The 11,049-nt window shown below is 50.9% G+C and overlaps 1 protein-coding gene across 5 annotated transcripts in view; it reads left to right on the top strand.

Moving 5' to 3' along the window:
- The window catches only part of SERGEF (secretion regulating guanine nucleotide exchange factor), a 224,031-nt gene extending 217,060 nt beyond the window's left edge, over positions 1 to 6,971 (top strand). For all 5 annotated transcript variants that reach the window (XM_066364999.1, XM_066365008.1, XM_066365027.1 and 2 more), the window contains one exon: positions 6,659 to 6,971. In XM_066364999.1, coding sequence (XP_066221096.1) covers positions 6,659 to 6,945 — 287 coding nt within the window. In that variant the 3' untranslated portion in view covers positions 6,946 to 6,971. The remainder of the gene's footprint in view (positions 1 to 6,658) is intronic.
- Positions 6,972 to 11,049: the final 4,078 nt, after the last annotated feature.

The following is an 11,049-nucleotide window of genomic DNA, read 5'->3' on the forward strand; positions in this document are numbered from 1 at the left end:
AGGAGCCTGAATTCTGGGTTCTTACTCACTATTCCTTGCTCACAGCAGAATCCTAGGGACCATCCTACCAACTACTGCCAAAAGGGTGGGTTCCCCATGAGCTTAGGTGGCTGGACACTTAGAATTTTCCCTCAATTTGCCAGGCTCCAAGGTCAGCTGTGTCCACAATGACATTTACCAGCTTCCTGAATCCAGAGCCTTCCTCTCCGTGAGGTGCTCAAACCTCACCCCTCCTCTCTCTCCACAAAAGAGTTCTAGGTCTTTGTGAGTTCCATGGCAGGGGACAGGGTGAACCATTAGCTGCCTGACTCTTCCACCCCACAGGCCCCGGGCCTCTTCTCCCCACCCTCACCGATGCTGGAGGGGCGGGGCCCTCTGCAGCTTCCCGACTGCAGTCTGATGCTCACAGGGCTCGGTAGGTTTCTGCTCCTCTGCAGAGTGCATCTGTCACCAGCTATGGGCCTTCCATCACTGATCTGGTTCCCACACAGGTGGGCTGTTACCTTTTCTTAGTTACTCGGGAAGCAGGGTTTTTCTACAGAGGACAGTGTATTAACAGAAGAGGTCCTGGAGCCAGACTGCCTGGGTTTAGGACCAGCTCTGCGTCTTCCTGGCCGTGTTGCCTTGTGCAGTTCTCACCACCTCTCTGGAAAATGGCGGGAATGTTAGACTGTACCTCGTAGGCTTGTTTCGGGGATTCAGTGAATTAATACTCAAAGTACTTATCACAGGGGCTGGCACACACTAGGTGTTCAGTGATTGCATTACTGTTTTCACATGGTTTGGAACTAGTGAAGGAACCCGAGACTTGGGAGTCCTGAGTTCTAGTCCTGACTAGAACGGCAGGCGGCCATGGACAAGTTATTTCACTTCCTTGAGCCTAGTTACCTCATCTGTAAAATGGAGATAATAGCACCTCAGAGGGTTGTTGTAGGAGTTAAGGTTACACTTATATGGGCCTGAGAAGCGCCATCCCTAGGTTGCAGCGCCATCCCCATGGTATGAGGTGGCAGCCAGAGCTCCAGCGATCACATCCACATTCCCAGTGACAAGAGGAAGGGAGGGACAAAGGGTACATGCCATCTGTGTGTGAAGGCAGGGTACCAGGAGCTACTGCAGAACCTGCCAGCTTGCATCGCAGAGGTTGGAAAGTCTTCCTTCCGTGGTTCAGGGACAATCAGGAGGCGCTGCTGCACATGCTCAGGTGTTTGCCCCTCCTTGGCAAGGCCCTTCGGCAGAAATGCTCTTTCCCTAATGTTGGGCTGTAGTCCTAGCACCATAAGGCCCTGTGCGGACCCAGGTTGCCAAGAAGCTCGGGCAGGTGCCACAGGCCTGAACAGATTTGAGTATCGCCTGGCCTGTGCCAGGGCCCTGCCAGGGCCTAGGTTCCGCTGCCTGCAGGGCTCTTAGGCTGACGCAAGTGCGGTGGGCCGTGAGCTCCACCCCTCGTCACATCCTGGCCAGGCAAATCTGTGAGCAGGGGCCCGAGCTCATGAGGCTAGGAAATCCCTCTGTACCTCCAGACTCTCCACCCAAGGCTCAGCTGTGTGCTCTGGGGCCAGGAAAGCAGACTGGATTCATCTGATGGGATCTCAGTGCTTCGAGAGCCCAGCACGTGCCAGCGCAGTGCAGAGCCCGCTGTAACGCCAGGTGTCTGCTTTGAAAACCGGGTGTCTGCCTTCCAGTTAGCTTAGGGAGAAGCTTACCTTCCTCTCCCTTCTATGCAAGAACAGCCCACAGGGTGGCATGTTGCCGAGTCCATGGTAGCATGTTCACTGTGCCCTGAAAAGGTGGCCCTAAGTGAGGCTGGAGGGGGAGCCTATGCTTAGATGCTGGGGGAGCTCAGCATTTAGAAGATGTCCTGCTGCGAGCCCTTCTGGTCAGGGAGTAGCCAGGCTCTCACTCTCCAGCTTCCTTTGAAGTGTTCAGGACCCTCAGATGCCTTGTCCTTGCTCCCTGCGCTTTCCCATCTGCTGGCGCCCCTCCTCTCCTCTCCGCCATTCGCCCCTCCTTGCCTGTCCCTCCTCTCCCCACGGTCTGCCTCAGGTGGGCGTGGGCTGTCACTATGTGTCAGGTGCTGTGCTGGGACAGTTGATATCTCTATAGCTCTATGTTTATGCTCATGCAGTCCTCCCGGCAACCCTCTGAATTGAGCGGGGACCTTGGTACCATTATCACACAGCACTGTGTTGATATGGAACAGCATAGCGCAGCCCATAGTAAATAGTTTTATATACATACTAGGGCCCGGCAAGGTATGACCCACTGGCCACATCTGACCTGTGGCCTGTTTCAAATGGCCTTGTGAGCTTATGATTTTTAAAGGGTTTTAATAAAGATGCACATGTGACAGAAACCAGATGTGGCCCTCAAGACTAAAACCTTTATCGGTTCGTTTTAGCAAGCCCTGATACGTAACGTGTGAAGTTCAGACGGGTTCTGCAGCCTTACTGCCTCGGTTCTAGGCCTCAGTTTCATCATCTGTAAAATGAGAATAATCTGTGAAGTGCAGTGCCTTACAGGGCTGTTAGAATTAAATGAGATAGTGAGCTTCCGTGGAAGAATTGGAGGAAAATATTTCTGGGGCGCTGCCAGGCCTCTCGACGCTGGCGCAAGGCCGCGACTCCCCCGGCCCAGAGCGCGGCCCCCTCGGAGCCTGTTTCCTTTGGCAGGAGGAGAGGGACCTGCCAGCTGCCACTGTGCCGAGTCCTGCTGGTAGGTCAGTGCTGCCTTCCTCCCGCCCCCCTTCCTGCTGACTGTCAGCTGGTGCCGCTCACCAGGGCTGGGCACAGAGCCCGCACCAGGTGCCGGGCTAGGTCTGAGGGCAGCAGACCTCCTGCACTCGCTCACCTCGTGCCTCGGATCAGTCTGGCTGAGACTCCTGCTTCTCTGTAGGAGATGCATCCTCTCTGAGTGCATTTCCTCACTCAGGGCCCACCAGGCAGACATCTGTGCTCCCCCAAACCCAAGCTTGTGGCCAAGCATTGCCTTCCCCTTCAGGAAAAGCCAGGGAAGGGGAATCCTGGGCCTGCTGGCCTCCCTCAGTTGAACAGGGATAAGATGTGAAAGGTAAAGAGTAAAATATCTAAGTCATTGACACCTCAAAAAGGATATTTTCTGATCTAGTTTGGGATAGGCATTCAATTCTTACAAGCAATGGAAGAAATTATAAAAGAACAATAAATTTTAATACTTAGAACCATAAAGCTTATGTTTTATATCAAAGACCCAAAACAAAATTTTAACTCATACTGAGAAAAAATATTTATGCCAGATATGACAGTGACAGAATTAATATTCTTAAAAATATTTAAAACAAGGCTGTTGATCAATGACAACAACAATAGCAAATATTTCTGTAGGACCATGTGCCAGGCACCATTCTAAGTATTTTATACATACTCATTTAATCCTCGTAAGCTATTTTATGATAAAAGTACTATTATTATCCCCATTTAAAAGATTAGGAAACTGAGGCACAGAGAGGCTAAGTATCTTGCCCAAGTTTACTCAGCTAATAAATGGAGGAGCTGGGATTTGAACCCAAGCCATCTGGCTCTTGGGTCTGCACACTTAAACTATTCTATACTACATAGAAAAAGGATAAAAGGCAGACAACACACAGAAGAGAAAATACAAATATTTATATCTGAGAAATGTAAGAATTTTCAATTTCAGTGGTCATCAAAAAATACAAATCAGCCTGACCTGTGGTGGCACAGTGGATAAAGTGTCGACCTGGAAATGCTGAGGTCACCGGTTCGAAACCCTGGGCTTGCCTGGTCAAGGCACATATGGGAGTTGATGCTTCCAGCTCCTCCCCCCTGTCTCTCTCTCCTCTCTCTCTCTCTCTCTCTCTCTCCCTCTCTCTCTCCTCTCTAAAATGAATAAATAAAATTAAATTAAAAAAAATACAAATCAAAAGAATGAGATATCATTTTTGTTTTCAAATTAGAAAAGATTCTTAAACACTGTAATAACTAATAAATGCAGCCCTGCTGGAGTGAAACAGACTCTCACAGATGGCTCTGGGTATAGCAAGTGGCCTTTCTGAAGAGTGTTCTGGCAGTATTCAAAACAGTACTCAGGAATCCTGAAAATGTTCATATCCTTGGGCCAGGAATTCCTATTCTAAGAATCTAATTTGAGAAAATAATTAGCGAGATAGACAAAGATTCATGCATAAAGATGTTCATGAGAATGTTGTACAAAAATAATGGAAAAAACCACCTACTTATCTCACAGTAGGATACAGGTTAATGAAATTGTTTAATCTCCATAATGGACAGTTAGGCAGTCATTTTAAATCTGTACAACAAAAGACACCATAAACAAAGTGAGCAGACATACTACAGACTTCTGAGAGAAGACACTTGCAATACATTTAATAACAAAGAATTGTATAAACAAAAGATACACAAAGAAAACTTGCAAATCAACCAGAAAAAGGCAAACAACCAAAGAGCAAACCAGGCAAAAAATGGATATAGATCATTTGTAGAAGAGTCGACATCGGGCTAATGAGCGTAAAGTGATGCTCATCTCACTAGTAGTCAGGGAAACACACATGAATTAAATATACTTACCAGAATAGCAAGACTCTAAAGGCAGAGATAGAGGGAAACAAATTTGTATGCATTGCCAGTGGGACTATGCATGACTGCAGTCTCTGTGGGAAGCTATTTGGTCATACCTAGTAAATTCACATGTAATTCCACTACACTCATTTGTAGAATCGACCCTGCACAAACACCAGTTTGTACAAGGAGACGTGTTTAAGGATGTTCATTGCAGTGCTATTTATACATAATTGCTATTAGTAGTATTGTTGGACTATGATATTTTGTATTATATATTCTATTGTCTGATAAAATAGCACAATTATTATTAAAGAACTGGAAATGGATAAGGAAAGGGATAAGGATAAGTTAAATGTGATTTATACATAATTGGATACTATACACAATGAAAATAAATGAACTAGATCAGTAACTGTCAGCTCAGATAAATTTAAAAAGAATGCTGAGTAAAGAGCAAGTAGTAAAAATGTTACATATTTGAATGATACTATTTATGTACATCTTTAAAACAAACTAAAAATATTACATAGTATTTAAGGATATATATGTAGAAAATATTAAATAAGCATGCAAATATTATATGCCGGCTTGATTGATTTTTCTAAGGAAGGGTTGAAGCAAATAGGGCACAATGTGAACTAATATTCTAAATCTGGATGGGGATAGTGTGTCTTTCTTTTAAATTATTTTTCGTACCTTTGTGCCTATTGAGCTATTACAAAATCTCAAATTATTTTTAATTTACTTTTCAAATAATTTGCAATTGCATGAAGAAATGTTCGTGTTATAATGTTAAGGGGTAAAAACAGGATAAAATATACACAAATATTTACAAATTAAAAAAATTAAAGTTTGAAGGAGATATCTAAAATATGTGTAGTAGTGGGCAAAATTCAGGACGTCTGCTTCACATTCATCCGTATCTCCCATTATTTTTCCTTTTTGCCATAAAGATGTATTACTTTTATATCTAGAAAAAATTTAAACAGCTACAGAAAAATGTGAATGCATATAGACCCTCGGAAGGAGTCCAAAACCTAGAAAGAGGCGCAGTTGCAGGACGGGGCGCAGTGGCCAGAGGGGGTGATGGGGGGACGTGACAGGATGTCTGTCAGACCTGCTGTTGGATGCTGGCTTTGATGCTTCTTGCGGCTTGGCCCTGAGTTCATTCAGTCTTTTTTACTCAGCAAACCCTTACTGAGCACCAGCTGTGTACCAGGCACCACTAGAGGCACGGAGGTAACAAGAACATAGCCGTTCCTGCCTTCACTGTCAAGCTGTGGTCTAGTGAGGAAGGAATAGTGAACAAACACAGCAGCTCGGTCGTCTCTCCTCTGCCTGTGCTGGCCAAGTTCAAGGGCAACAGGAATCAGAGTGGGATTGGCGGCTGGGGAACCTGGCTTCTGAGCAACGTTTCAGCCGGAAGCCAGAGGATGAGGAGGAGGTCTGGAGGCCACTAACGCAGGGACTTCGAGAGAAAGGAAGGCCCTGCAGGGCATCTGAAAGGACCTGGAAGAAGGCGAGCTCTGGAATGCAGAGGATGGGGGTCGAGTCGTGCAAGGGACGACCAGCAGGGTAGTCACAGGCCACGCGAAGGTCTCTACGTGTTGTGGGAAGTCCTCGAAGGGTTCAGCTAGTGACATGATGAGATCTGCAGTCTCAGAGGTCCCCTTGATGCTCTCTGAAGAGCCAGGTGGATGCTGAGCAGCCCCAGTTAGAGAAAATGGCGTCAAGAGCGATTTAATGGCGGTGGAGATGGGCAGACGTGGAAGGATCTGAGATATTTTTGGAGATGGGGTTTCAGGTCTTAGCTCAGATGTTGGGGGGGTGACACTGAGGAAGGGCCACGGGGGAAAGCAGGCGTGGGCTGGTGGGAGTGGGAAACACTGGACCAAGAGCAGACACGGGTGGGCAGGGGCAGAAGCAGGGCCAGTGAGCACTTCACCAGGGGTCGCTGAGCTTTGGTTTCTTCATAAGTCCATTAGGGTTTATGATGAGCCTGTGCCCCCAGGGTGAGTGTCTCAGCGCCCTTATTCAAACCCTGACCGTTCCCACAGCAGTCTTCTCTCTCGTCACAGGTGGGGCCTGCTACTCGTGGGGCTGGAACGAGCACGGCATGTGCGGGGATGGCAGCGAAGCCACCGTCTGGGCCCCGAAGCCGGTGCAGGCTCTGCAGTCGTCCTCGGGACTCCTTGTGGGCTGTGGGGCGGGCCACTCCCTGGCCCTCTGCCAGCTGCCAGCCTGCCCCTCCCCAGATGCCCACGGGGACGCCAAGTCTCAGGAAGCCGTGGACAGAGAGAGACTGGAAGGAAAGATGACGTCAACCCAAAGCCAAGCTGACAGGTGCAGAAATGGGGGGCTTTGATAGAGACCCTTTAATAAAGTGGCTTTTCTCACTCGACGTGTTCCTGGAGAATTGTTTGGTCGGGCTGTGGGGTTCGCCAGGAGGCACTGAGGCTGGGCCAACCCCCAGCCGGAGTGCTGTGGGAGGGGGAGGCCTGCCTGGAGTCTGGGCTGGAGGAGATGGACAGCTTTCCAGCCAGCAGGTGCGAATGAGGGTTCGGGCCTCCCCAAAGGGAATGGGAAGCAGCAGGAAAGCTCTAGGCTGTCCCTGCCTGGTGGGGACAGGAGCCCCGGGCTATCACCAGTGGTCATTCTGGTCCAGCAGCATTTGATTCAGCAAGAACAAGAACTCGTAGGTCATGCTTAGAGCAGCCATGTGCCTGCCTCTCCTGGGTTTTGTTCTTGGGGCCCAGAGCATGTAGCTTTTTGGTTCATGGTCCCCTGATCAAGGAGCTGGATCCCTGGACAGGAAGGAGTTCTTGTCCTGGTTACGAGGACCAGAGGAGGAAGCTCTGGAGTGGAGGTGGCTGGAAGTAGAGATGAGTAGGTGGAGGAAGAGACAAAGCTTCTGGGAAGACCCAGCAGAGGAGACCCCTGGTTCAAAGGGGTCTTTAATCTAGAACTCACCATCCTGAACCTCTCAGAAGATTGACATCTTTGTCTGAGCCAGGCAGGCTCTGGAGCTGGTCTGAGTGACTATAATTGCCAAGCGGTGTAGTTTCAGGTGAGGGACAGGCCACAGCCTGGGAAGGGGAGTCTGCAGGATAGCAGACAAGACCCGCCTCCCCTCCCAGCTGCCCCCAGGCCCTCGCCTCTGCAGAAAGAGGGCCCTCAAGCCAAACGGGGAGCAGGCCAGACCCTGGGCCTCGGGCTTCCTGGTGGCAGCTATGACTCTGGGCACCCAGTTCCGTTCTCTCCGGTGTGACTGGAAGCAGGCCTTTGGCCAGAGGGTTTCAGAAAGCCGTTTTCCCTGGAGCAGTTAAGTGGCAGTGGACCTAGCTGGCCAGCCAGGTCTGCGCCCATCCCATACTACCTTCCCTTTGTGGCTCAGGGGAGGGTTCGGCTCTGTGCGGGCTAGGCTCCAACGGCTTTAGGAAGTTACAAACCCCTGAACATCAAAGCAGGAGGACCTGTACTGACCTTCTAGCCTCATGACCTCAAACTGCATTCATTAGAGCCCTAGAAGTCTCCTGATAGCTCAGTGACACCCGGTGGGCTGCGGGCAAAGCAAGGCCATGCGGACAGAGCCTGGTCCCCACCCTCCACCTGATTCACAGCAGCTTTTTTTAATCTGTATTATATATATTAGACTTCATGTAAGATTTCACGTGACAAGGTATCCTTGAGAAATGTTCAAAACCACTGATTTCATCCAGTATTTTCCTTGTTCATGTGGGAGAACGGAAGCCTAAAAGGGGAAAGGCACCATCTCAAGACCAGACGCTTTATTCCTGACCCCGGTCCTGATTGGGAGGTGACCCATCCAGAGCCCAGGCAAGAGGGCAGGCAAGGAGGAGCTCAGGAAAGTGAGGATTCGCCTAGAGACTACCCACAGCCATCGGCTGGCCTTGAATGGAGTCCTGCTGCCAATACGGTACCCTGGAACAATTCTGCCCTGGCTGGCAAAGTCCTTGGTCCCCCACTTCTTAGAGCCAGTGAGGCCAGTGCAGCCCCGGGCACTTCTGGGATGGGAGGGAGGACATCTCTGTGCACTCTGAGCTGGTCTTGCCAGGGTGACTGAGCCCTCACAAATGAAGTGATCAGTGGCCCAGAGATGACCCATACTGGGGCAGGCCCACCATTAATGGCCATCACCCACAGGCTGGGTGGCCTGTGTCAGACATACAGGCCAGAGAGCAGCCCACCTGGGACAGTGCTCAGGCCTGTCCCTCCTAGACGGGGCTCCATGGGCAAGGGGCCACCACACTCTCTTGCTGCACGGCGGTGCCGAGTCCCCTCCTGCCTCTTTCAGCACCTGCTGGGAGAAGCCCAGTCCCAAGTCCTCTGAGGCTGAGCCCGAACGCCTCTTCCGAGGCCTTGTGGCCACAAGGGAGAAGTGTCCCAAGGCTCCTGTCCAGCCTGAAACAGGGTCAGGTAGTGCTTCCGACCTAAGCCTCAGCCCCTTGCTCAGAAGCTGAGTCAGACCCTCCTTGGGGGCATGCAGGCCACAGGTAACCCACACATGGAAGAATGAATGGCTCTTGGCAGTAGAAGTCACCCCAGACTGTCTCATCCCCTCGAGTTCTTCCATTTTGCCCTTCCCGACAACAGCAGACAGGCTCCCTAGTTTAAGGTAGTTCATGGGCTGGACCTGATGAATGATTGACAGCTGGGGGTGGGGGAGGCTCTTGACGGTGTCTCCCAGATTGTCGATGTCCAAGCTCATCGTTCCTAACAGACCCTGGGCTCTTCGAGAGCAAGGACCGGGTCTGGGTCGATTCTGGAGCCCTTTCTCCAAGGAAGGGTCCTGCTACACAGGACGTGCCCAGTGAATGTCAGTGAGTGAACTTGTCACGGCACCTTCAGGTCCCCATGGAGTGGGGAGGTTCAGATAGTGGGCTCTCTGAGCCTCTCTCCCCCACCCCTCCTCTCCTTTGATCTCTTACGAAGATTTGATGACTGTGCTGTGGAGAGCGTAACCATCGGACAGCCACTGACTGCTTGGCTAAGGAACCCCGAACGCCAACTTGAGAAAATAGCCCATCATTTTTAAAAAGTACTCTTTTTCTGATAGACGGAGTCACTTGGCCCTCACCCTCCTCCTGTGGGACCCGCTGTGCGCTCACAGGTCTTGGGCCTCGTCCCAGAGGGATGGTTGATGGTCCACCACGTGCCGACTGTTAGTGGGATGTTCAACGCCTAAGCTGCCACACACGCTGTCCCTCCTGATGGCAGGTACCCATCTTGACACACCTACCACGTTTGGTCCCACTAGCCCATCAGAACAGAACTACAGGAGGCTGTGCTTGGGAACGGTGGGTCCAGGCCTGGAGCTCAGGGTAAAGCCTTCCACAAGGCCTCGGACACCCACCACTTCCGAGGGAAGTCACTGAGGGACACATCGAAACTGGGAGTTGTTGGCACGTTAGTTGGGAAATGATGGGGGAAGAGGGCAGAGGGAGGGAGTCCCAGGTCCTAGGGTACCTGTGTCCCTGCTACAGGTTCGGACTTTCCGAGTGGCTGGAGCACAGAGGGAATGAGAGCTGGGAGAGGAGAGGCTTTGGTAGCCAATTTCAGATTTAACACCAGTCGTAGGGCAACAGGGTGTTTAAGCAGGAGAGTGGAGTGGTCAGATGTGTGCACGGAAGCTCAGGGCAGCATGTGAAGTGGCCCCTGAGTCACGCCCATGGCATTTCATGAAGAGGGGCGGGGGCCAGGTCCTGAGGGTCCCGGGATTCGGGAACTAGCGACTCTAGTGTTCCCAGCAGTTCCACCTCCCGCTCCAGGAAGGCCCTGGGACAGCTAACCCAAGCTCTGGAGTCAGGCCAGCCACCTGGGTTTAAAATCTTGGCTTCATCATTCACTGGCTATGTGGCTGTGGGTCAGTTACTTTGGGGCCTTTTTCTCTTGCCTCTACAACGGGTATGTTGGGTTATTGTGGACTCTCATTAGGCCACTTTTCTAAGATGCCCCACACATAGCAGATGCTCAGTGTATGTTAACCTCCTTCCCCTGTGAGCTCCTATGTCCCAGAAAACCCATATTCCAAATGGCTGTGTTGAGTCCCACTTCAATCCACCAGGGGCGCGTCCTCCAGAGCGGAGCCCAGGTAGAGGGCGCGTTACTTGCCCCGCAGCAGCCCAAGCTGCTTGGCTTCTACATCCTGATGCTCACGGATGGCGGTCACATAGATCTGGCAGCCCTCTGGCTGTCGGGGCCCTGGGAAGAGGCCTTACCATACTCACTAACCTGCTGCCCCCCACCCCTTGGTTCCCAGGCCTCACAGGACACCAAGTTGAGGCAACTGCTTAAAAGGGATGCAAAACTGTTAGATGAAAAGAGGGCTCCCGCTTCTGATCATTGGCCCAGGCCAGCCTGGGCAGCGTCAAGGGAACTGAAATCAAGGGGAGACTGATACCTCCTTGTTTGTGGCCCTGGGCAGATCACTCCCTTCTGTGGGCCTCTG

Source organism: Saccopteryx leptura, chromosome 1, assembly GCF_036850995.1.
Source record: "Saccopteryx leptura isolate mSacLep1 chromosome 1, mSacLep1_pri_phased_curated, whole genome shotgun sequence".
Classification (NCBI taxonomy): Eukaryota; Metazoa; Chordata; class Mammalia; order Chiroptera; family Emballonuridae; genus Saccopteryx; species Saccopteryx leptura.